This window comes from Phyllobates terribilis, unplaced genomic scaffold, assembly GCF_046119375.1.
Source record: "Phyllobates terribilis strain yellow unplaced genomic scaffold, ASM4611937v1 Scaffold_17__1_contigs__length_24005725, whole genome shotgun sequence".
Lineage (NCBI taxonomy): Eukaryota > Metazoa > Chordata > Amphibia > Anura > Dendrobatidae > Phyllobates > Phyllobates terribilis.
Window position 1 is genome coordinate 12618740 of NW_027362777.1, and position 27440 is coordinate 12646179.

The window sequence follows — 27440 nt, forward strand, 5'->3', positions numbered from 1 at the left end:
AGTAAGGTTTTTAATATAGGCAGTATAGGTACCGTCCCAATTTAGGGTCACCTTGCCGCTGGTGGGATGGCTTGTATACTTTTTTTGATCAAAAATAGTTCACTAAGTACCCTATATTTATTATGCAACTTTGCTTTACATTTATATATAATGATGGTAGGGTATGAGATATATTTTTGTCTTTTGTAGGTTTTGCTTCTTTTTGCTAGTGTGAACATGCTCCTATTTCTTGCATGTCTACCATCTTAGACCTCAGTTCACATTGCTTGTTTTTTTTTTTATTATAAAATGTTGGTAGAATCTCTACCCATAAATAAGATACAGCAAAAATTTTGCACATAACTATACTGGAAGCGAATCCATCTGCTGTATCGTAATTTGAAAATGTATGTACGTGTAAATCAGCATGGACCAAAAGGACCTAGATAAGTCGATAAACAGTAGTAGATGCAATATACATATAGTCCAAAATGAGATTATAACTCCTTTATTTTACTCAAAAAATGGCTGAAGATTAGTATAAAAGGCTATCGGCCATTTTTGACCAAACAGTACAAGTGTAAAAAAAAACCTGGAGCAAGAAGTAAAAAAAAAAAAAAAAAAACCTACTACCCACAGTAAGAAACCCCTCAAATGAGGAAACGTCAATTAACCACAAGTTTCAGAACCGCATAATGAATATTTTAAAAAATATCAAATTTCAACTTTGGTCATTTTTGACCGAACAGAACAGCAGGGTTAAATAAAGATTCTTATTGTGAAGCAATAACTCGAGATGCTGGATTTAAGAATTTGAATTTTTGTACAAAATTTGTTAGCATTTGTTGTCATTTTCCATTTTTGATGAGTATTGTACAACCATTTAAATATGGACATGAATGTAAACTTACATTCTTTCCTACCAATCCTTAATTTTTGAAGATCATCTATGTCTGGGAAACTCTTGGTTGAACAGTAAATCAAATATTTTAATCTGTCCGAATCATTTATCCATTGATTAGGAGAGTCATGTTCACAGAACATTAACACCAGACGTCTGGAAAATGTCACAGGAATCCACATTTTAAATAATTGATTCCTCTCCTCATTAGTTAAATTAAACTTATCACCAAAGCTCTCAAATATCTCGGAATTTCTACAGACATGGATTTTTGGAATGATTTTTTATCATTTTAACAAATTTTTCCAAACTTTAATGTGTAGCTTTTAAGTTTTCTTCTAATTTTAATGGTCTTTGTACATAAGCTCCTCCTACATTACTTAAGTCAATTATCATGTCTCCTACATCACTTATTATGTCAGTTTCTCGTTCATCCGTTCCCATGTCAGTCTCTTTGTCAATAGACACAAGGTCACCTTCAGTAGCTGTCATCTTGTTCAATTTCCACATTACAGTCAGAATCAGTAACATCATTAGTATCCTCTGACACTATTACACAGTCATGCTTAGACTTTTCTGACACTATTACACAGTCATGCTTAGACTTTTCTGACACAAGTTTGTGAAATACGTCAATGAATTGTAAAATATTTTTCAACTTCTTTGTCTCTATAAAAGGACACCAGCTTAGAATCTATTTTTAAATTCTCCATTTCACATTCTGCGCATAAGCTAAGCCACAAAAACGTCTAAGTCAGTCTCGTCAGTAGCCTTAAATTTTAGTTTACTTTGCTTAGAAAAGAAGAAATAATATCCATATTTTTCCTTAACTTCAGATTTCTCAGATTCTCCTTAACACTGGGGTTTGGTCATCAGTGTACGTCTGATCCTTGTAGTACTTCTGGTGCCTGTCAATCCATCTTGAGAATATATCAGTCCTCAATCTTCTGTAGGTTCTTTCTGATTCTTGTGACAAAGTTAGTGGATTTCCCGACACTTGGACAACAGGTGTTCAGCAAAAGCTTTCCTCCTCTCCCCCACCTTGTTCAAGGAGAAGGAAGCCACTTGAAAGCACAAAAAAATCAGGAATGGGGGCTCGCCAAAATGTTAAATATACTTATTTTCATATATTTATATATACCGTATATTCCGGCGTATAAGACGACTTTTGAAGACTGAAAAATCTTCTGTCTAGTCTGGGGTCGTCTTATACGCCGGTAATGCTTTTGAACTTTCAGAAATTGACATGCGGGGATACTCTGGGGGTGTTAATAAGCTGCCGTGGCCGTATCCCTGCCATGTCGGAGTTAATATAAGGTGGAGGGAGTTAAAATACGGCGGCGGTAGGTCCAGACAGTCAGCGCTTCTGTGCTGAAACTGACACATCGCTGCGTATTCCCAGCTCCGGACACAGCGCAGGACTTCTGTGCCGACAGCTTTCACTTGTCACAGAAGCGCTGCGCTGTGTCCGGAGCAGGGAAGTTCGCATCGCTTCTGTGACAATATATGAAAAGCCGGCAATTCAGCAGCGGCATAAGCCGGCACCCGACAATTTAGAATAGAAAGAATAGAGCATCACACATAGATTAGATAGATAGAAACATGTCAGTCACATATATATGAAGTACAGTGACAGTATTGCTTACTGTACTTGTCATTTAGTGTAAAGGATTTATTAAAACAAATATTAGTGTTTTCATGCACTGTCTCTTTAAAAAAGCCGGCCGGCAATTCAGCATCTGTACCCGACAATTTATAACAGAAAGATAGAGCATCACACATAGATTAGATAGATAGAAACATGTCAGTCACATATATATGAAGTACAGTGACAGTGCTGGTTACTGTACTTGTCATCTAGTGTTAAAAAAACGGATTTATTTAAAAAAAAATTGGCGTGGGGTTCCCCGTAATTTTAGTCTCTAGCGGAGGTTAAGCAGACAGCTGGGGCAGATGTTTGAAGCCTGGGAAGGGGGTAATACCCACGGAGCTTCCCAGGCTACTAATATCAGCCCCCAGCTGAATACCTAGCCTTTACTAGCTATTAAAATGGGGGACCCCCCCAAAAAAATGACGTGGGGTCCCCCCTAATTTAATAGCTAGCAAAGGCTAGGCAGACAGCTGGGGGCTGATATTAATAGCCCAGGAAGGGAGCCATGAATATTGGCCCCCTCCCAGGCTAGAAACACCAGCCGTCAGCCGCCCCAGAAATGGCGCATTCATAGGATGCGCCAATTCTGGCACTTAGCCTCGCTCTTCCACGCTGCCCTGGTGCGGTGGCAGGGGGTAATAGGGCTGGGGTTGATGTCAGCTTATAATGCCAGCTGACATCAAGCCCAGGTTAGTAATGGAGAGGCGTCTATAAGACACCCCCATTACTAACCCCATAGTCAAAGTTAAAAAAAACACAAACACACAGAATAAAGTCCTTTAATTGAAATAAACACACAATTCTTTATTGTTCTAAATTAAACCATACTTACCATCACGCCCATTCCAGCTGAAGCCAACGATCTCCTGCAATAAAAGTAAAATAATAAAGCAACCTCATCCTTACCTCTCCATGGTTCCCAGGACCGATCCAGCTCTGCTACATTCACATGACAGGCTGGACCGCAGCAGAACGCTGCCATCCAGCCTGTCATCCCGCAGACACTGAGAAGCGCAGGCATGCTTGCGCTCTGCAGTGTCTGGCTGTGACGGCATCCAGATGAGCCGACAATGAACTCAGCTCACCTCCTGGACGTCCGTCACTGACAGCGTGGGAAACTTCTACTGCGCATGCGGGGAGCAGGAGAATTTTCCCACGCTGTCAGTGACGTGCATGAGGTGAGCCGAGTTCATTGGACATGATCTCGGCTCATCTGGATGCCGTCACAGTCAGACACTGAGGAGCACAAGCATGCCTGCGCTTCTCAGTGTCTGCCGCATGGCAAGCTGAACGGCAGCGTTCTGCTGCGGTCCAGCCTGTCATGTGAATGTAGCAGAGCTGGACCGGTCCTGGGAACCATGGAGAGGTAAGGATGAGGTTGCTTTATTATTTTACTTTTATTGCAGGAGATCGTTGGCTTCAGCTGGAATGGGCGTGACGGTAAGTATGGTTTAATTTAGAACATTAAAAAATTGTGTCTTTATTTCAATTAAAGGACTTTATTCTGGGTGTTTGTGTTTTTTTTAATTACTTTACTAGAAATTCATGGCGGTCATGTCTAATATTGGCGTGACCCCATGAATTTCGGGCTTAGGGCCAGCTGATAATGCCAAGCTGGCCTTAACCCCTTTATTACCCAGTGAGCCACCGCACCAGGGCCCTGGATGAGTTGGGTACAGCGCCAGAAGATGGCGCTTCTATGAACGCGCCATTTTCCGGGGTGGCTGCGGACTGCAATTTGCAGCGGGGGGGCCCAGAAAGCTTGGGCCTCCCTGCGCTGCAGATTCCAGCCCCCAGCTGCCTAGTTGTACCTGGCTGGACACAAAAATAGGGCGAAGCCCCACGTCTTTTTTTTTTAAATTATTTCATGAAATAATTAAAAAAAAAAGGGCTTCCCTATATTGTTGTGTCCGGCCAGGTACAAATAGGCAGCTGGTGGTTGGGGGCAGCCCGTTCCTGCCTGCTGTACCTGGCTGGACACAAAAATATGGCGAAGCCCACGTCAACATTTTTGGGAAAAATTAATTACAAAATTAATAATAATTTAGGGACTGCATCTTTATTAACCCCTCAATTGTCATTTAGTGTTAAAATAAAGGATTTTTTAAAAAGAAAATTGGCGTGGGATCCACCATCATTATAGTCTCTAGCGGAGGTTAAGCAGACGGCTGGGGCAGATGTTTGAAGCCTGGGAAGGGGGTAATACCCACGGAGCTTCCCAGGCTACTAATATCAGCCCCCAGCTGAATACCTAGCCTTTACTAGCTATTAGAATGGGGGACCCCCCCAAAAAATGACGTGGGGTCCCCCCTATTTTAATATGTTTATGAGTGACAGTTTTCCTGCTATATACCTGCATGTCATAAGAATTTAAATTAAAAAAAGGACCATGTTAAATTCAAATCTGTTTTTTTTTAATTTTTACCGGTGTTTGGTATGCGTTGGAAAAGGGGTAGTCTTATACGGTGAATATATCCTAAACTCTATATTTTAACAGGAAAGTAGGGGGGTCGTCTTATACACCAGGTCGTCTTATACGCCGGAATATACGGTAGATAGGACTGTTTATCAGATGCGATTGTTCAAAGAATATATTTTTTATTTTTGGGTTGTCCATTAAAAATAATAATTCCAGCAGTTACATAAAATAGGTGAAATAGTTACAAAATGATTTTCCATTTGTCCATAATTAGCCTATTAGTTGAGATTCACCCATCTTTTCCTGGGATCCTGAATGGTAGGTTGCGTCTGTCTGTGTCCAGCACGTGTGTCAGGGCCTACATGTCAGCTGCCTCTTCAGCTCTTAGATCCTAGCACTGAGCCATGTAATGTAGAATGGAAAAGAGACCCCGAGCCTCCCACCCTGTATGGGTTATATTGGCCCCTCACAGCACCTGTTCTTCTGCTTATGGCACTAACTTACACTGAGCTAAAAAGACAAGAATAGCCTGAATGTCTTGTCAGCAAAACCTAGCTCGAGGCTGATCTATATAGAATTCAGATTAAAAAATGAATATCCATAATTCATATTTAACAGTAATATAGCACACCTAGAAGTGTATAGGATTATAATGTGTTTTACAATATTATGGTTATATAAGAAATTTCAAGAATGTGGAATGTTAATTGTAAGATATAGTGACTGCAAGTTATCAGACGGTAATGGGCAAGCTGAAAGGATATATAGGAGAGATGCATGTATGTCATCCCTATGGTATGTTATTTTATTACTGTATGTACTGGTTTCTTGGTTTGTAGAAAAAATCTAATAAAAAAATAACTATAAAAATTTATTGGATTAAAAAAAAAAAGATTAGGAAAAAGGCTTCTCCCCTGTGTGAGTTCTCATGTGTCTATCCAAAGCTGATTTCTGGTTAAAACCTTTCCCACATTCTGAACACGAAAAAGGCTTCTCCCCTGTGTGGGTTCTCTGGTGCTTAATCAAAGCTGATTTATGGTTAAAACATTTCCCACATTCTGAACACGAAAAAGGCTTCTCCCCTGTGTGAGTTCTCTGGTGACTAACAAAATCTGATTTATGGTTAAAACATTTCCCACATTCTGAACACGAAAAAGGCTTCTCCCCTGTGTGGGTTCTCTGGTGCTTAATCAAAGCTGATTTCTGGTTAAAACATTTGCCACATTCTGAACATGAAAAAGGCTTCTCTCCTGTGTGAGTTCTCTGGTGATCAACCAAAGTGGATTTCCGGTTAAAACATTTCCCACATTCTGAACATGAAAAAGGCTTCTCCCCTGTGTGGGTTCTCTGGTGCTTAATCAAATCTGATTTCTGGTTAAAACATTTGCCACATTCTGAACATGAAAAAGGCTTCTCCCCCGTGTGAGTTCTCTTGTGGATATTAAGAAGTGATTTCTGGTTGAAATATTTCCCACATTCTGAACAGGAAAAAGGCTTCTCCTTACTGTGAGTTCTCTGGTGTCTAACAAAAGCTGATTTCCAGTTAAAACATTTCCCACATTCTGAACATGAAAAAGGCTTCTCCCCCGTGTGAGTTCTCTTGTGGATATTAAGAAGTGATTTCCGGTTAAAACATTTCCCACATTCTGAACATGAAAAACGCTTCTCCGCTGTGTGAGTTCGCTGGTGCGCAACAAAATCTGATTTCTGGTTAAAACTTCTGCCACATTTGGAACAAAGCAATCTATTGTCTGCTGTGTGTATTTTTTGATGCTTAAGAATAGATTTTTCGAGGGTAAAACTATTTCCATTTTCTGAACGTGAAAATGACCTCTTTCCTTTAGGAGCAGTTCGTTTTTTAATGCTTATTTTTTTATTTTGATTTTTTTCCTTCATAGTCGGTAATGAATCAGAAGACAGGACCTGTTCCATAGGCTTAGATGATAGATCTTTGCTTTGAAGGGATGATGGTATATCCGGAGAAATGGCATTCACTTCAATTGTATCCTGTAAGATCTCAAGATCATTCAATTTAAAAATCTCCTGTCCCTCCGATCTCCTGGTACAGTCATCTGCCAAGAAAAAAAACAATTAATAATTTTGAATGAAATATCCTTGAATTTATATTTTTGAACATTTCTACTTAAATGTCTGTAGAAATGGCAAGTTATTGACAGAATGACAGTGAAACGTGAAAACCTCACAGGATGAACCAGTAGAGCGTGGTGTTGAACTGTTTGTTCATTCTGTCTCCAAAATATGGAATAAGAAGCCACTAAACAATGTTATGTAGACAAAAATAATATCAATAAAAACGTCTTCTCATCCATAAACCAATGCAGCAAAATCCGGTCTCCCAAAGTCAAATCTCCCCCTTCCTTCTAAGCCTTGAAGTGTGCCTAAACAATATTTAGCAACCATGTATTTGGCATTACTATAGTGAGAAGAACCCACTTAATCTACAGTGTGTGTCTCCTGGAGCACAATCTGGGCACTATGTGTTGGGTAATAAAATGGCAAATGCGTAATTTTCACTCTCCAACATCCACTGCGTGCTAATTTCTGGAAAGTGATTGTGGAGTCAAAATATTCACTGCACCAATAGTTAATTCACTGAGGGTTATAATTTTCAAAATGAAGTTACTTTATGGTGATTTCTACTGCTCTGGTTTTCTGTCATTTTATTATATTAAGGCATCTGTAAATGGTGTGTCCCATCTCCTCTGGTGATAAATGGATTATATAGCACCAAGCCTGTTCGTGGTGGCCATCTTTTGAACTGCCAGGTGACCATACAGTTCATACAGTGCCCCCAATACATTGTGTCTGGGAACTATTCCAGCAAGATCTGCATTCCTAATAGCTAAATGTCGCTCCTTCCCTTCTTAACCTGCCATGTGCCCAGACAGTAGTGTACAGCTGTATATAGGGTATTGTCAAATTCAAGAGAAGTTGGAAAATAATTTGTAAGGTCCATTTGTTTCCTATTATCCTTTGTGAAGAATTCCAAAGTTATCTCCACATAAAGTGACACATGTCAGATTTGAAAATGGAGCCTGACTAGAAACATAAAACTGGCTGCAGGAAGAGGTTAAATCAGAGGATCACTGAAGTCAAAAACTGTGACTATAGACAATAACACATCTACTGAAATGATCAAACTCAACAGTCTCCATCAGTTAAAAACGAGTAACTAGTGGTGAAACCTCTCTGGGGTAATTAAGAGTATGGGGCTCGGTGGCTCTTAGCAATCTAAACTATCGTAAGGGACAATATTTTCTGTCAGATGAGTTTCAAGAAGAAATATTAGACATTTAAAGAGAACTTTTCATAATAGTGCAGAGCTGAGGTGTCTTAAATTTAGACCTCGGGCATTGGGAAGACATAATGGAGACCTTCTTTTAAAGACAACGAGGGAGTTACAGAGTCACATAAGTGAGTCAGGCCGATTCCACTACACTCAAACTATCATACAAAATGAACCTGTAAAAAAAGACAGAATAAAAGATATGTTACTTCCCCAACAACAATATATGTATCAGGGGAGAACTACAACACTAAACCGGAATTGCAGTCATTTATGGTGGACCATTGGAGCTACTATGAGTCCTGATGAGAAGAGTAGAGAAAGTATTGGTGCTCCTGTCAGGCAAAATGTATTTTTGGTCATAGTTTTAAAAAATGAGAGCTGTCTCAAATCTCCACCCCCCCTGTCCATTTGTAAGAGTTTTACATAGAAGTCACTGTTGCTTTTCCCCCAAACCTCAGGAATTTTTAAGAGCGTCATAAAGCCTCAGCTCAGAAAAAGCACTGGTATACCCTGGATTTTTCCCTCCAATCCTATTGTTTAGCTGTACAAACGTTTAATGTCGATTTTAATAATGCACATGACTGTCACAAACACAGGGACCACATTTTTGAGATCGTCAACTTGGAGACTATCTCAACTAGGAGACCACCGGAAGCCCGGGAAATGGGTTCTGAGCTTCTGAGCATCATAGAGATTTCATATTTGATATCCATCTTCATGAATAGTGTTGAGGGCAAACATGATGTCTCCATCTTGGATGTGGGACCCCCCCACACCAAGATATGAAATCTGAAGGAGTTTTAGGTCTTCTGCAGCTGGGTGGGTTCACAAAGCCGAGCCCCCGTGTGAGGTAAGCACCATGGGTGTCTCCTAATGTTTTGGCCCCTTTACTAAAAACCAGAACGGCCATTTTTTAAGTCATTCTTGCCCCGGGACGTCAGATGCATGCACACCACGCTGCGTGGAAGAATCGCATCTAATTTCCGGGGACCCGTCCCCCCCACAGAATCTGAGACCATCACCACGTGGCACAGGTTTTGCTATTACTTATCCCTTTTATTTTAATAACTGTTTATGCATATATGTACATTGTCTCTTTTATAATATCTTTTGTAAATACTGCCCACTTTCGGGAGTAAATCATTATTATTTACCAGCTTCGTTCTTCTTGTCCTATGTCGAGCACCCGCTAATTCACGTTACCTAATGGGTACCCGATCCACCTGTTAAGCGATTGGTGGTGGCAGTATACCAGTATTTATGTGATAATGTGGTTTGAGGGTGGCTGGTCGGAGGTATATATACATTCCTGGAAGGAACTGGTGGTATATATATACGTCCTGTTACATCACGTACCGCAATAGTCGACATAAATTAGAGCAGCTGCGCCCGTGCTTATCCTCGGTCAATACCGTGTTTGATCAGCAGGATAAGGGGGCACCAGAGAGCTGCAAGGTCTGACCAATTGGTGTTTTCGTGACAGCTCCCCATTTCAGGAGAGATTGTGCAGTAATCTGAATTCCTTAGGATTGAAAACATAATGGAATTTATGATGTGGAGTGAATCCATGAAACCAGGGCTCGAGCAATGCCAACACATCTTCTGCAGGCGTGAATATATGTATATTACAGCCTTCAGCCAAGCACAGCTTAGAGATATATCATGGCACAGGTGTAATGTTTTTATGTAGTTTATCACGATCCTGTTTGAAGTTAATTGGTTTGAAAAGTCAAGATAAAGGGAAACTCTGTTGTTATTGTACAGAAATTCACACTTGGCCTCAATGCACATTTAATGTTGATCATAAAAGCAAAGTTTGTCCAGAAAGACTGGACCTGGTCTTGTAGGAACCATATGAGCACATTCAGCAGCACAGAAGGGAGAGAAGGTAGATTCATCCAATAAGATATCAGGGATCTAGGAAGCCAACACCATCATTACCCTCCGCTTTCTCTTACAGGCCCAGCATAATATTTTTCTTCAAGTGATTTTCTAACGTGTCAGCACATTCTACGTACGCGGTCATTTGGCTTTGTTACAGATCTGGGCAGGTAACGGACAGAGTCTCCTAATCCCAGGAGGTAGGTGGATCCTCCAGGTTGTAAGTTCTCTAGAAAAGGTCTTTCCCAATTCACAAAGTAATTTGAACATTTTCGGATGGAGGAGAATGTTATGCTCTAGCGGCAAAATGGTGATCACACGATTGTGATACTACCGGACTGCACTACCAATAGAGCAACCACAGCTGGTGACTGAGAAGACTCTGTGACTTCTCTGCATTTAGTGGTTACTACTCACCTGGATGGTTATCTGTAGGAATCTCCTCTTTACACCGCTCATCACCCCTCACATATGTCTCTGTAGTATTAATATGGGTCAGATCTTCACCCTGAAACAAATATTGTAAAAGTCACAGACAGATGGAGAAGTCCCATCTATGATCAGCTTTAATCCTGCCATCTCAACCGTTCTCATTATAAAACATATAATCCTGGTGGATAAAACAAGACTGAGCACAAGACCTTCACAGCCGTCTACACATCATAGGGGAGATCTCATGACACCTTCTCTCCATCTACCTGATGATCCTGAGGAACATTGGGGTCTTCCTGTTTACAGTCTTGTGAAAGAAGAGGATGGTGACATCTCTCTGGTGTTGTCCTCTTACTGGATCGATCTGGAGGAAACACATACAGGGACTGAATTCATCCTTTATATACAGATAATTATAGGCCATGTGTATTTAGTCCTGTTTATTACCTGGCGATGTGAGGCACTGGGGAACCTCCATCATGACGTCCTTGTACAGATCTTTGTGTCCTTCTAAATACTCCCACTCCTCCATGGAGAAATAGACAGCGACATTCTGACACCTTATAGGAACCTGACACATACAATGATACCGTCACCCCCCGATCCCTTCATAGCATTACTGTATAATGTCCCAGAATTCCCAGCAGTGTCACCTCTCCAGTCAGCAGCTCAATCATCTTGTAGGTGAGTTCTAGGATCTTCTGGTCATTGATGTCCTCATGCATCAGGGTGTAAGGTGGAGGCCCTGTGATTGGGCTCAGTGGTCTTCCCCATCCCTCAGACACAGGGTCCTGACAGCGCTCACTAGAGGTCTTCACTACTATGTAATCCTGGTAATGGAGAAACTCATTAATAAATCTCACTACAGACATTTCCAGAGTCCTCACCTATCCAGTTCTGTCCATCTGTTATTCCCATAGATAAGAATGATGTAATGTGACGTCATCAGAATCTCTCACCTCTCCAGTAAGACGGAAGAGGATGTCTAGGGTGAGGTGTAATATCCTCTCCGCCATCTTGTCTCTGTCCATATCCATCTTTGATGGGTAAATCAGGAAAATTCTCTTATCTAGAAGATCTTCACTGAGAGGATCCGATATTGTAGAAACCTGAATAAGAAGATGAGACAATGTAACATAAAAATCCTGTGTAATAATACAATTACTGGAGATAATAAGGGAAACATATGAGGAGATTTATTATTTTACAGTATTCAGTTTTCTTCTTCACATCTACTAATAAAACCTACTGTATATATTTTATGCCACAGAAAACAAGCAGTTTCTTCCTCTCCAGTTGAATATGTTTCTCATAGACTCATCTTCCATAACACTAATTGTCGTCTCATTTACCGACACTGGAATCAGCATTAGTAATACTGCAGGAGATATTCATTACACGTGACATGAGAAATAATTACTTCATGGTGAGGACGACATATTCATTTCTACTACAGCTCTAGAAACATTTTTGGCCAAAATCTGTCACTGACTACATCACCACCAGCCGTCTATATGAATGTTTCCCGTCTTCCCCGGGCTCTACCATATTGGATCTCATCACTGATTCACACACAGAAGTTTGAGGCTTTTATAAAAGCTTTTTTGTTTGCACAAACACCGCAGACAGAAATTATTTGATACCAAAGTCTCCATATACAGTTTTTTATGGGGTTTATTTATGGCCTTAGGCTTTCCTATATTACAAGAAATACACCAGAAAAAAAATCAGATATTAAAAGGTTTCAAAAGAAAACTGGCACCAACAATTCTTGTAAAAAGAAAGAAACTTGCAAAACGTATTAGGCCCATTGTTATTTCTTAAGAAGTTAAACATTTGTTTTTTTAAAAAAATAACTCTTTTGGGCACCAGAACATAGATGTACACCGCAGGGATGGCACAAGTGCGGCTGCAACAGAAACCTTGGCAGTTTAACCACTTGCTGCTGTCAAAAGGAAACATGGCATCTATGAAGGTTTGACAAAGTTTGGCTCAATTCCCCTCCTCACCCAAGTACTCAATAGTAATAAGTTACCTTTTAACACCCCCAAACACATTAGACTAAAGTTGCATTAAAGCACTGATTTCAGTGGGGTTTAGTCGACTATACAATGTATTTGGGGCCTACCGACATATAATGTCAGGGCAGAGAAGGATCTGGCATCCTGAATTTCAGAGGCTATTCCGTTTGTTCTTCCTGTAGATAATCCTCCGCTATAGGAGTCCGGAGGTGACTCTCTCATACAGACCACAGGAAAGATGGAATATTTGTGTGTATGGGGGAGTCGGGAGAGATAGCCGTCTGCCAAATGACCATTTAGGCAACACTTATCTCATGTGTATGGAGTCGTTAGTATTACACTAACAGGCAGGGATAATACACGGCACTACAGTAGTACAGTGCATCACTGAGCAATCAGAGTCTTGCATGTTGTATGATCGCACTAATCAGTGTTGTTTAAAAAAAGGTTTAAAGTGAAAAAAATATTACAGTTTTATCAACAAGAAATATCAGTCACTATAGTGAAAACAGATTCACTGCGCAATGTTAGGTAAGTCACGTCCATAACAACAATAGCTATAAGTGGACCCCCCAACCTCAAAAGGAAGTAAATATGTATATAGAGAACTCATATCTCCTGATTCTGCAAATCTGGACCAGATGATGTGGAGATGAAGGAGGAAGAACAATGTCCAGGGGTACGTGCCCACGATCAGGAATAGCAGAGTTTTGGATGCAGCTCACCTGTGCTGCATATAAAACGCTACATTCCACATTACAAGCACAGTAGATGGGATTTATAGAAATCCCATGCCCAAGGTGCTTCTATTTGACGTTGCGTAAACTCACCGGTGGTGCGGGTTTACGAGCCACAGCATGTTAATTTCTGTTGTGGAGACACTAGTCTCCGCAAACAGAAATTTCCACAATAGAAAGTATTAGATGTGGTAAATCCGCATTGTTCAATGAACACATGCAGATTTAACTGCGTGATTGAATGCAACGTATTAATGCATAATGCAGAAGAAGCAGTCCGGAACTTTTTGGTTACATGTAGCAGTATATAACTTTTGTTACAAGCCACAACAGTCCAGCAAACCATTATGGGAAGGCCCATCATCCCTTGTGTCACTACGGCCCCTGAGAGCTACTCTATGCTCCCAGTTGATTTGTCAGGACCTCACTGGCTGAGGTCCATCGGTACAACTTCTCAGTAGTACTCTCTATGTTCATTCGATGACTGGCTTCCTCAGGGGGCTGGGGTTATAATTAGTGTTGAGCATTCCGATACTGAAATATCGGGTATCGGCCAATATTCGCGGTATCGGAATTCCGATACTTTTGCAATATCGTATACCGGAATCGGAAGTTCCCATAATGCAGTGAGCCATTTTCATTTTATTCAGCCAATGAGGATCCTAAGAAGTGTGGGCACATCCTGTTAGGCATGTAGGCATCTTAACTAACGGCATGGCTGTGATTGGCTGCTGAAATGATGTCATGATGCACTATAAAAGCCGCCGCCGCCATTTTGAGCTCACTCTGCTGTGAATTCAGTTAGGGATAGGACGCTGTTGTTCTGAGGGACAGTTTTAGCTACCTATTTGGTCTATTCTGCTTTACCCAAGCTACTTTATAAATCGCTGTGCCTTGCAGCGCTAGTGCACAGTTCTCTGTGCTGTTCACCGCTGTCTGCAAGGTCTGTGTGTGTGAGTGCAGCTCACCCTGTAGTGTGTGCTTCAACCACGTCTGGTTGTAGTGCACTCAGTGTGTGTCACTGCCTCATACATTGTCCTTTTTTGCCAATTCATAATTTTTCCTGATATCTCCCATTAGTGTGGTGGTTCCATCCGTATTCAGCTAAATTGGTTCCAAACACACTATATAGGAGAAGATAGAGGAGCCTTTCTGCAGCATTGTGCCCTGCAGCCCCAGCCAGATTAGTATTAGCCTATTTTTTGTAGCCTCATCTATTGCATTGTAGGTTACCTTCCTACATTGTAATAGCTACAAAAAGTTTGTGATACTATCGGTATTACATCTTTGGGCACATCCAGTGTCTTTTTGTGACAAAAAAAAACCTAAATAAAGTTCACCAAACACTCCACTTTACAGTTGTGTAGGCCACATTAGCTCTTATTAAAGTCTAGTCCACACTTTATAAAATTAGTGTTTCTTATACCTGTTAGCAGCTGTTCAGGAATAAGCACACTAAGCCCTTAGTACTTTTCTGCCTATCTTTATCTGTCTACCAAGATGAAGAAGGCAGGGAGTAAGGCATGTGGTCGTGGGCATGGAGTTTCTGCAGGGAGAGGACGTGAGGATTCTGTGCCTGCAGGGAGAGGACGTGGGGATTCTGTACCTGCTGCGGGCACCAGTGACTCAGCATCCCCCAGTTTTACCAGGGAACAGTCCTTTATGCGCAGCTTAGTAGGAGCTAGCCGAACCCCACTGGAGGACCAAATTGAAGCCGTTGTCGGATGGATGGCAGCTAACGCATCAACTTCAATTAGTTCCAGATCCTCTCAGGTCCTGAGCACTGAAGAGCACCCATCTGTCTCTTCACCACCTGCCAAATTGTCCAGGCAGTCAGAGAGCCCTGGACAGGAGCCATCTCTACTTCTGTTCTCTGAATCTCTTGGCTTGTAAAGAGGGAGCCCGCCAAGCAGAATTCGAGAATTTGAAGAAGAGGTAGCATGCAGTGATGCGCAACCGTTTTGTCTCTCTGAATCTGAAGAGGCGGTTGGGTCAGTGCCTATGGTCAGCAGCACACCTCAGTACGCATCTGATGATGAGACTCAGGTGCCACTTTCTGGTGCGTACTGTGCTGTCGAGACTACCCAGGAGAAGCAGTTGTTTGAAAAGGGTGGTGTAGATCAGAGGTCCCCAACCGCCCCTCCAGCCTCCAGCAGGGCCGCCATCAGGGCATGACTGCCCTGACTCCAGTATGGGGCCCGGCCGGTAGGAGCCCCCTCGGAGCCCCCCTCTTGTGCGTCTCTCTCCTCATGGGGCCCCCGGCCGCATGCTAAGCGCCGGGTCCGGGACATCTTAGCGCTGCGCTGCTGCGGCAGCACCTTCATGATTCCCCTGACTTCCGGTCATGTGACGGCGCCGTCACATGGCCGGAAGTCAGGAGAACCTGGTGTCAGCGATTTGGACGAGCGCCAGGATTCTGCAGGGATCGCATGGGGGTAAGTATAACAAGTTTTATTTTTTTTTAAATACAATTAACTAGGAGTGGGGGGAATGGGAGATGCACATGGGGGGAGGGGAGAGATGAGAGATGCACATGGGGGAGGGGAGAGATGAGAGATCCACATGGGGGGGAGGGGAGAGATGAGAGATGCACATGGGGGGGAGGGGAGAGATGAGAGATGCACATGGGGGGGAGGGGAGAGATGAGAGATGCACATGGGGGGGAGGGGAGAGATGAGAGATGCACATGGGGGAGGGGAGAGATGAGAGATCCACATGGGGGGGAGGGGAGAGATGAGAGATGCACATGGGGGGAGGGGAGAGATGAGAGATGCACATGGGGGGAGGGGAGAGATGAGAGATGCACATGGGGGGAGGGGAGAGATGAGAGATGCACATGGGAGGGAGGGGAGAGATGAGAGATGCACATGGGAGGGAGGGGAGAGATGAGAGATGCACATGGGAGGGAGGGGAGAGATGAGAGATGCACGGGGGGGTGAGAGATGCACGGGGGGGTGAGAGATGCACGGGGGGGTGAGAGATGCACGGGGGGTGGATGAGAGATGCACGGGGGGTGGATGAGAGATGCACGGGGGGTGGATGAGAGATGCACGGGGGGGATGAGAGATGCACGGGGGGGATGAGAGATGCACGGGGGGGATGAGAGATGCACGGGGGGGATGAGAGATGCACGGGGGGGATGAGAGATGAACGGGGGGGATGAGAGATGCACGGGGGGGATGAGAGATGCACGGGGGGTGGATGAGAGATGCACGGGGGGTGGATGAGAGATGCACGGGGGGTGGATGAGAGATGCACGGGGGGGATGAGAGATGCACGGGGGGTGGATGAGAGATGCACGGGGGGGTGAGAGATGCACGGGGGGGATGAGAGATGCACGGAGGGGATGAGAGATGCACGGGGGGTGGATGAGAGATGCACGGGGGGTGGATGAGAGATGCACGGGGGGTGGATGAGAGATGCACGGAGGGGGATGAGAGATGCACGGGGGTGAGCTGCACATGGGGGGGTGAGAGATGCACATGGGGGGGTTATGTTTACATAACTTTGTTGCCTTATGAAGGGCGGGGGGGGCCCCCAAAAATTTCTTGCACAGGGGCCCACTACAGTCTGTGTCCGCCCCTGGGATGAAGTAAATGCAGCTGAACAGCAGCTGTCAGGACAGCTGCCCTGTCCTGCTGCAGTGCGTGATGGGGCCTCAGTGATGCGGCTCCTGGCACAGCACATTATGTGGGGCTCCTGGCGGGGACCTGGTCTACACTATATGATAAGTATGCACTAAACTCCAAATCCCTCCATTACCCCGCCCCCATATGACCAAAGCCCCGCCCACCCCACCCCCTCCTTGCTGGGCCATGGAAAAATGATCTTGCTTCAAGCCGGTCCCTGGTGCAAAAAAGGTTGGGGACCACTGGTGTAGATGATGAGGTCATTGACCCATCATGGTGTGAGGGACAGGAAGGTGGTGGGAGCAGCTCTGAGGAAGAGATTCCCCGAACAGCCCAAAAAGGAGGGAGAGGGAGGGGGCAGAATTGGTTGCCTGTAGCCTCCACGTAGGCACCCATTAGGAGCATGGCTCTTCCAAAATCCAAAGCGGGCGCTCCCAAGACTTGCAGTGCCTGGTCCTTTTTTGACACAGTTGCAGATGACATTTGCTTTGTCAAATGCAAGCTGTGTAATCAGAAGGTGAAAAGAGGGAAAAGTGTCAGCAACCTCAATACCACAAATATGTGGAAACATGTGCGGACCAAGCACATGGTGGAGTTACAAAAACACACTGAAGACCTAGGCCAACCTACAGCGCCACCTACCACCTCTTCAGCTCGTGTTGTAGCCTCTTCCTCCAGCTCACACACAGCTGGTTCGGCTTCCTCACAGGATCGCCATGGAAGAATCTCTGGCACTGTTGTACAGAGACACAGTGTAATTCCACCCACAGCACCACTTTCCCAGTCATCCTCACATTCCCAGGCCAGTCTACAGCCATCGTTAGCACAGGCATGGGAGAAAAGGCGCTCATACTCGGCAAACCACCCCCGAGCACAGGCTCTGAATGCTGGCATTGCTAAACTACTGGCCCTTGAAATGCTATCATTCAGGCTGGTGGAGACTGACACCTTCCGTAACTTTATGGCATTGGCAGTCCCACAATACAACGTACCCAGCCGCTTTTATTTCAGCAGGCAAGCCGTCCCTGCCCTGCAACATCATGTGGAGGGAGAAATTAAACATGCGCTACAAAATGCCGTCAGTAGCAAGGTCCACCTGACCACCGATGCATGGACCAGTAAGCATGGACAGGGACGATACCTTTCCCTCACTGCCCATTGGGTAAATGTTGTGGAGCCGGGTACAGATCTTGAGAGTGGCGCTGTACGTGTTCTGCCAACTCCAAGGATTGCAGGAATCCAGTCTGTACACATTGACTCCTCCTCATACTCCAGTTCCTCTGAATCAGCGCTGCAGGAGCCATCACGGTCTACCTCCACATCGACCCGTGAACGGTTGGTTACCTGTTATGATGACCGATATGAGCACAGCCGTGGCCAAACGTCAACAGGCCGTATTAAAATTAATTTATTTTGGGAATCGAAGCCACACAGCGCAGGAGCTCTGGAATGCCATCAAGCAGCACAGCGACGTGTGGTTTGTGCCAGCGAATCTCCAGCCAGGCATGGTAGTGTGTGACAATGGCCGAAATCTGGTGGCAGCTCTGGGCCTAGGCAACCTCATTCACATCCCATGGCTGGCACCTGTGCTCAACTTGGTCGTGCAGAGTTTTTTGAGGGACTATCCGGATCTTGATGCACTGCTTCACAAGGTCCGCATAGAGTGCGCTCACTTGCGGCATTCCAGCAACGCAAGATCACGCATTGCAGCTCTGCAGCGCCGATTACGTCTTCCGGAACATTGCATCATATGTGACCTACCCACCAGGTGGAATTCAACGTTACATATGTTGGAGAGGTTGTGTGAGCAGCAGGCAGCAGTAATGGAGTACCAGCTGCAGCAGGCGCAAACAAGTCGCAGTGCGCGCCGTTCACACTTCACCACCACTGGGTGGGCCTCTATGAAGGACATTTGCCACGTTTTGCGTGCCTTCGATTATTCCACGCGGATGGCGAGTGCAGATGATGCACTAGTCAGCATGACTATCCCCCTTATCTGCCTGCTTGAAAAAACACTGCAAGCACTAAGGGACAAGGTTTTGGAAGAGGTGGAGGATGAGGAGTCACAAATGCCATCTGATTCTCTACAGTCTGCGCAACGTGGTTCCTCACAAAGACCTAGGCAGGGGACACTTTGTGAGGAGGATGAGGAGGAGTCAATGGATGAGGAAGACATCTGTCCAGAGGAGGGAGGTACACAATGCTCTAGTAGTCAGTATCTAGAGCGAGGGTGGGGTGATGCAGAGCAGGCAGAGATCATGCCTCAAGCAGGGGACAGCGTTTCTTGGCCAGTTGGCAGTCTGCAGCACATGGTTAATTTCATGCTGCAGTGCCTGAGAAACGACCGCCGCATCGCCCACATTCTCAACACGGCTGATTATTGGGTGTCCACCCTCCTAGATCCTCGCTACCGGGACAACTTACAAAGCCTCATAACACCGTTGAACCGGGAGTACCAAGACGCACTGGTGCATTCCATCATGTTCTCCATTCCAACCGAGAGCAGTGCTGCTAGTGCTTTACAAAGCAGCTCAGTGCGTCGAGGCAGTGGAGGAAGCTCTGCACAAAGAGGGAGCAGAAGCAGCGCCTCAGCACAAGGCAAGACCAGTATGGCCCAAATGTGGCAAAGTTTTGTGTCCCCACCGCCACAAATGTCTACACCATCACAGACGGCTCCAGTCAGCAGGAGGCAACGTTTCCGTCAGATGGTGACAGACTACATGTCTTGCCCTCTCAGTGTACTCCCAGACGGCTCTTCTCCCTTCAAGTTTTGGGTCTGTAAGCTGAATACATGGCCAGAGCTTAGTCAATATGCATTGGAGGTGCTAGCTTGCCTTGCTGCTAGTGTATTATCGGAACGCGTCTTTAGTGCCGCAGGTGGTGTACTAACAGACCGTCGCATGCGACTATCGTCCGATAAAGTTGACCGGCTTACTTTTCTCAAAATGAACAAGGCCTGGATCTCTCATGAATTTGCCAGTCCTCTTCCAGAATAAATAATTGGTTGGCAACAGTATCCAGGTCTCCAGTTGTGTTCATGTTTCTACCACCTGAACTGTAATCCCTGAGCTCCAACACCGCCAGTTGGCGCTCAGAAGTGCCGTCTGCACAGTCAACACTTGCTGCCGTGTTATTGGGGTTCAGTAACGTCAGCTGTTCCCCTGCTGTGCGGACGGCAATTTCTCCTGCTTTGTCCACATCCACTGTACTACTGATTTAAAACTTGCTCCAATTACACCTCTCGCTCCTCTGTTTTTAGTATTTACCCTGGGCTCCAATACCGCTAGTTGCTGCTCAGAAGTGCCGTCTGCACAGTCAACACTTGCTCCAGTGTTATTGGGGTTCAGTAACGTCAGCTGATCCCCAGCTGTGTGTCTGGCAAATTCTCCTGCTTTGTCCGCATCCACTGTACTACTGATTTAAAACTTGCTCCAATTACACCTCTGGCTTCTCTGTTTTTAGTATTTCCCCTGGGCTCCAATACCGCTAGTTACTGCTCAGAAGTGCCGTCTGCACAGTCAACGCTTGCTCCAGTGTTATTGGGGTTCAGTAACGTCAGCTGATCCCCAGCTGTGTGTCCGGCAAATTCTCCTGCTTTGTCCACATCCACTGTACTACTGATTTAAAACTTGCTCCAATTACACCTCTGGCTCCTCTGTTTCTAGTATTTACCCTGGGCTCCAATACCGCTAGTTACTGCTCAGAAGTGCCGTCTGCACAGTCAACGCTTGCTCCAGTGTTATTGGGGTTCAGTAACGTCAGCTGATCCCTAGCTGTGTGTCCGGCAATTTCTCCTGCTCTGTCCACATTCACACTACTACAGATTTTAAAGTTGCTCCAATTACGCCTCTGGCTCCACTCTGTTTTTAGTATTTACCCTGGGTTCCAGCACCGCCAGCTGTTTCCCAGCAGTGTCTTCGGCACGGGTACTCCCTCCTGCCCAGCCTGGTTCCAGCAATCCAGCTGTTTCTGGGTAGTGTCAACGTCACTTTGCCTCCAATGCGTTGTCCTGTCGTGTTGCGGTCGGGTTAGCCGACTCTATGGTGCCTGCAGTTTAGGTGACTCCTATGTGGGCTGCGGGATCTGGCAATGAAGGCTGGTTCCATAGTGCCAATAGGACAAGCACCCCCTGTAGGACTGTGGGTTTTGGTAACTGCGGCCAGCTCGCGGCCTTGAAACTTTTTTTTACATGGGTACCTTCTGCTACTCATCCGGGTTCCAGTACCGTCAGCTGGTTCTCGGCAGTGCCTTTGGCTTAGGTGCCTCCTTCTCGGTATCCAAGTTTCACCAACGTCTGCTGGTCCTTGGTAGTGCTTTCTGGCACAGGTACCTCCTGCTTAGTAACCGAGTTCCAGTACCGTCAGCTGGTCTTCGGAAGTTCCATTGGCTCTTGTACCTTCTGCTACCCATCCGGGTTCCAGTACCGTCAGCTGGTCCTCGTTAGTTCCATTTGCTTTGGTACCTTCTACTACCCATCCGGGTTCCAGTACCGTCAGTTGGTTCTCGGCAGTGCCTTTGGCTTAGGTGCCTCCTTCTCGGTATCCAAGTTCCACCAACGTCTGCTGGTCCTTGGTAGTGCTTTCTGGCACAAGTACCTCCGGCTTAGTAACCGAGTTCCAGTACCGTCAGCTGGTCTTCGGTAGTTCCATTGGCTCTTGTACCTTCTGCTACCCATCCGGGTTCCAGTACCGTCAGCTGGTCCTCGTTAGTTCCATTTGCTCTTGTAACTTCTACTACCCATCCGGGTTCCAGTACCGTCAGCTGGTCCTCGGTAGTTCCTCAGCCTTCTTGTACCTTCTGCTACATTTCCAAGTTCAAGCTTTTTGAAATTGTTCTTGGTAATCACTCTGGATCTCCCTGACGAGGACCCTGAAGACCTCCCCGAAGAAGATGAGGACCCCGAAGACGAGGACCCCGAAGACGAGGACCCTGAAGACCAACCCGAAGAAGACGAGGACCCCGAAGACGAGGACCCCGAAGACGAGGACCCCGAAGAAGACGAGGACCCAGAAGACGACGACCCTGAACACGAAGACCCTGAAGACCACCCCGAAGAAGACGACCCTGAAGACGAGGACCCCGAAGACGACGACCCTGAAGACTACCCCGAAGAAGACCAAGAAGATGACCCTGAAGAAGCTGAACAAGAGGACAAAGAAGAAGAAGACAACCACCAAGATACAGAAGAACAAGAGACAGAAAACCAAGAAGCAGAAGTACAAGAAGCTGCAGAACAAAAAGCGGAAGAACATTAAGCATAAGACTAAAAATCAGAGGAAAAGATAATATCGAAATTATAAGCAGAAGATGACTAAGCAGTGTATGGGGGTGAGTCCGTTCCTCCTCGTGGTGCCCCTGGAAAAGACCTGCTGCTGCAGGCCAAACTGAACGCGGACAAATCCTGTTGTAAATCTTTTGTGACAAGCAGAACAAAAGGTGTAATGTTCAAACTTTTATAGATAACTACAGGAATGCCTGTCGCAAATAAGAATATGATGAAGATGAAGAAGTAGAATATGAAGAAGAATAATAGTTGAATAAGAAGAATATGAAGAATGTAAAAAAAAAGAATAATAAAAAGAAGGTGAAGAAGAAGATGAAGAAGGTGAAGAAGAAGTTGATGAAAAAGATGCTGATGCTGAGAATGATGAAGGAGAAAGTGTGGGAGAAGTAAAAAAGAAGGTGAAGAGCATGGAAGTAGTGAAACATAAATATCTGACAAAATATAAAAATACTTAACATAGTCAATATTTCCGTAACTCAGAACGTCTTAAAAAAAAATATTAATTCCTGCTATTCCATTTGATTGGGCTAAACCTCTATGCCTTTATTGTCTCCCCCCCCAATACATTCTACATTATTCTTAGTTGTTTTCCTTCATGTAGAATTAACCTACAAGGAAAGAAAGGGTTTATTTTCATTCCGATATTTGTGTCCCATTGACTTGCATTGGTTTCCGGTATCGGAATCGGCGATATCCGATACTTTTTGGGTATCGGTCCGATCCAATCCGATCCGATATTTCCCGATATCGGAAGGTATCGCACAACACTAGTTATAATGCAATAAAAAATGGAGTCACTTACCTTTTAAAGCCTTTGCTTTAGCACCATAGGTCCAATAGGTACCAATAAATTGGCCACTTCTATGTCCAAAATCTTAACAGCTTCTTGCTCTTTCTTCCTGCAGTCATAGTGGAGATAATATGGCGAAATTTTAAATTGATATACCACTTTTAAAGATAATTAATGTTTTATTGCTTTTAATCCTTTAATTAGGGTTTATTTACCCCTACGGTAATTTGGTCATACGTAAATATCTCATAGGTCCTGGGTTTATTAGCATCTGCAACAAAAATGGGGCTAAGTAAGTATTTATTAATTAGCCATGGGGTAGATAGTACCATTTTGTGTATGTAGGAGGCAGTACTGTGGGAAAATTTTACTGTGTGTGGGGAGGTGGCAGTACTGTGGGAACATTACACTGTTAGTGGGGGATGGCAGTCCTCTGGAAACATTATAATGTGCATGGAAGGATGGTGGTATTGTGGGAACATTAAACTTTGTGCTAGGGGAATGCTAGTACTGTGGGAACATTATACTGTGTGTGGTGGGAATGGTGGTACAGTGGGAATATTATAATGTGTGTGAGGGATGGTGGTACAGTGGAAACATTATACTGTGTGTGCGGAGGATGGTGGAACTGTTGAAATATTATCTTTTGTATGAGAGATGGCAGTACTGTAGGAACATTATACTGTGTGAGGGGCATCATACATACTGCATAAGAAGTGTAAGATTGTGCGCCATAAAAAGAGAAAATCCTCAGTGTTGTGCAGCATTTGTAGAAGAAGACTGCCATCTGTCGTCCAAGCGGAACCCTCCAGAACCAATTGGAAGAGATCGAGTTTCAGGAAGGAGTCTAGATGGTTCACCAGGTAAGGTGACTTTGATGATCCAGTTTCTTGACATAAAAGGCCAGCTCCCCAAAATGGTAGCAGATTTGTTGCCAAGCAAAGAATCGAGCACGATATGTGCAGGGGAATCTAAAGCCGAGGAACCAGGCCGTGGTAAAACCCAAGGCAGCGCGTTGTGGTGCGCCGGGTAGCAGAACCCGGCCGGTGCCAGATGAGTCCCAGAATCCAGTCTATGCTAGCTAAAGCCCAAGAACCAGACCTGCGCCGGTCAAGAGCCGAAGTCGCAGCTACGCCAGTCAAGGCCAGAGAACTAGACCCCAGTAATTCGGGTATGCCCACAGTTGGATAAGCACCGAAGATCCGCGAAGAGATTCCTCTCGGGAGTATACGGCTACAGTGAAGAGTGGGAGGCGCAAGTGAGCCAGGCTGCTGCTTCCAGCACTGACGTATGCTACAGGGGTTGGTCCAGGCTACTACAACAAGCAGGGCAAGGCTGGTTGAAGTGATGGCGGCCCAGCGAGCCTTGATAAACTTTGTCAGGAGGACTTGCATCCTATGGGGAAGAACCGGAAACCCCCGCTGGGAAAATATTATATACAGTGGGTACAGAAAGTATTCAGACCCCTTTAAATTTTTCACTCTTTGTTTCATTGCAGCTATTTGGTAAATTCTAAAAAGTTTATTTTTTTTCTCATTAAAGTACACTCTTCACCCCATCTTGACTGAAAAAAAAAAACAAAAATGTAGAAATTTTTGCAAATTTATTAAAAAAGAAAAACTGAAATATGACATGGTCATAAGTATTCAGACCCTTTGCTCAGAAAATCATATTTAAGTCACATGCTGTCCATTTCCTTGAGATGGTTCTACTCCTTCATTGGAGTCCAGCAGTGTTTAATTAAACTGATAGGACTTGATTTGGAAAGGCACACACCTGTCTATATAAGACCTCACAGTGCATGTCAGACCAAATGAGAATCATGAGCTCAAAGGAACTGCCCAAGGAGCTCAGAGACAGAATTGTGGCAAGGCACAGACCTGGCCAAGGTTACAAAAGAATTTATGCAATACTCAAGGTTCCTAAGAGCACAGTGGCCTCCATATTCCTTAAATGGAAGAAGTTTGGGACCACCAGAAGTCTTCCTAGACCTTGCCATCCAGCCAAACTGAGCCTTGGTGAGAGAGGTAAAGAAGAACCCCAAGATCACTGTGCTGAGTTCCAGAGATGCAGTAGGGAGATGGGAAAAAGTTCCACAAAGTCTATCAATGCAGCCCTCCACCAGTCGGGCCTTTATGGCAGAGTGGCCCGACGGATCCTCTCCTCAGTGTAAGACATATGAAAGCCTGCATAGAGTTTGCTCAAAAACACATGAAGGACTGCCAGACTATGAGAAATAAGATTCTCTGGTCTGAGACTAAGATAGAAATTTTTGGTGATAATTCTAAGAGGTATGTGTGGAGAAAACCAGGCACTGCTCATCACCTGCCCAATACAATCCCAACAGTGAAACATGGTGGTGGCAGCATCATGCTATGGGGGTGTTTTTCAGCTGCAGGGATAGGATAACTGGTTGCAATTGAAGGAAACATGAATGTGGCCAAATACAGAGATATTCTGGATGAAAACCTCTGCCAGAGTGCTCTGGACCTCAGACTTGGCCGAAGGTTCACTTTCCAACAAGACAATGACCCTAAGCACACAGCTAAAACAACAAAGCAGTGGCTTCAGAACAACTCTGCGACCATTCTTGACTGGCCCAGCCAGAGCCCTGACCTAAACCCATTTGAGCATCTCTGGAGAGACCTGAAAATGGCTGTCCACCAACGTTCACCATCCAACCTGACGAAACTGGAGCGGATCTGCAAGGAAGAATGGCAGAGGATCCCCAAATCCAGGTGTGAAAAACTTGTTGCATCAATCCCAAGAAGAGTCAAGGCTGTACTAGCTCAAAAGGGTGCTTCTACTCAATACTGAGAAAAGGGTGTGAATACTTATGACCATGTGATATTTCAGTTTTTCTTTTTTAATAAATTTGCAAAAATTTCTACATTTCTACATTTTTTTCAGTCAAGATGGGGTGCAGAGTGTACTTTACTGAGAAAAAAATGAACGTGTGTGCGTGTGTGTGTAAATATATATATATTTATTTGTCGGGACCATCACCCTTGTCAATAGCTAAAGTAACATACGGTCAGAGGCTGCGATTACAGTTAGAGGGAGCCGGAGAATTCATTGTATATCTGATATTCTAGATTTCACCTTGTAATCTCCCTGTTCTGCATTATTCACGGTTGCTATAGTTATAACATTTCCCCCATATCAGGGACATAAATAATTATATTTGTTACTCCCACATTGTGTATGTCTGTGCGTTGTATCCAGTCACCTGATTACAGGGGCATAATGGGGGCATTATACTGTGTGGGGGCATCATACATCCTGCATAAGGGGCATAATGGGGGCATTACACTGTGTGGGGGCATCATACATCCTGCATAAGGGGCATAATGGGGGCATTACACTGTGTGGGGGCATCATACATCCTGCATAAGGAGCATAATGAGGGGGCATTACACTGTGGGGGCATCATACATACTGCATAAGGGGTATAATGGTGGTATTACATGGTGTGGGGGCATCATACATCCTGCATAAGGGGGGCATTACACTGTGTGGGCATCATACATCCTGCATAAGGGGCATAATGGGGGCATTACACTGTGGGGGGTATCATACATACTGCATAAGGGGCATAATGGGGGCATTACACTGTGGGGGGCATCATACATACTGCATAAGGGGCATAATGGGGGAATTACACTGTGTGGGCATCATACATCCTGCATAAGGGGCATAATGGGGGCATTACACTGTGGGGGGCATCATACATCCTGCATAAGGGGCATAATGGGGGCATTACACTGTGGGAGGCATCATACATCCTGCATAAGGGGCATTACACTGTGTGGGGGGCATCATACATCCTGCATAAGGGGCATAATGGGGGCATTACACTGTGTGGGGGGGCATCATACATCCTGCATAAGGGGCATAATGGGGGCATTACACTGTGTGGGGGCATCATACATCCTGCATAAGGGGCATAATGGGGGCATTACACTATGTTGGGGCATAATGGGGCATTACATTGTGTGGAGGCATCATACATCCTGCATAAGGGGCATAATGGGGGCATTACACTGTGGGGCAGTAAAGGGGTCCTGTACTATGAGAACAATACGTTTCCTCCCTTCCTGTCTCCATAGTTGGGTCGTATGTATCTATTACAGGAAACAGAACAAAAACCTTATGATTCTTATAAAGGGGCAACACAAGACCCCAAAAGAGTCTCCGTGCTGAAGGGGTTAATGCCCCCTGCGCCCAGTAATGGGGTCTCCACATACCTCCACCTGCAGAGACGCCACCACATATATGGCTGCTCTGTGCGCACAGGAGCTGTGATGAGGTCACATGAGGGGAGGAGTCAGGGGTCACATGATCAGGGGCCTCAGTGGATGCAGGACTCTGCTGTGCTGGTTGTCATGGTGCTGGATGAGCTGAAG

At 44.9% G+C, this 27440-nt stretch overlaps 1 protein-coding gene across 1 annotated transcript; it reads right to left on the reverse strand.

The window, feature by feature from the left end:
* Positions 1-5076: 5076 nt before the first annotated feature.
* LOC141176080 (uncharacterized) lies at positions 5077-27365 on the reverse strand. Its single transcript, XM_073660072.1, has 8 exons — positions 27282-27365; positions 23047-23143; positions 11533-11682; positions 11227-11403; positions 11021-11144; positions 10840-10937; positions 10559-10649; positions 5077-7022 (listed from the first exon to the last, which is right to left on the reverse strand). The coding sequence occupies exons 3-8, from the start codon at positions 11608-11610 to the stop codon at positions 5845-5847; spliced, it is 1746 nt and encodes a 581-aa protein (XP_073516173.1). The 5' UTR covers positions 11611-11682; positions 23047-23143; positions 27282-27365; the 3' UTR covers positions 5077-5844.
* Between the last annotated feature and the right edge of the window lie 75 nt (positions 27366-27440).

Excerpts from the sequence above, each read along its gene's own strand:
- LOC141176080 (XM_073660072.1), bottom strand. The coding sequence starts at position 11,610 with ATGGATATGGACAGAGACAAGATGGCGGAGAGGATATTACACCTCACC. Across the intron at positions 11,145-11,226 it reads TTGAGCTGCTGACTGGAGAG|GTTCCTATAAGGTGTCAGAA; the intron begins GTGACACTGCTG and ends TGTATGTGTCAG. Across the intron at positions 10,938-11,020 it reads CCAGTGCCTCACATCGCCAG|ATCGATCCAGTAAGAGGACA; the intron begins GTAATAAACAGG and ends TGTTTCCTCCAG.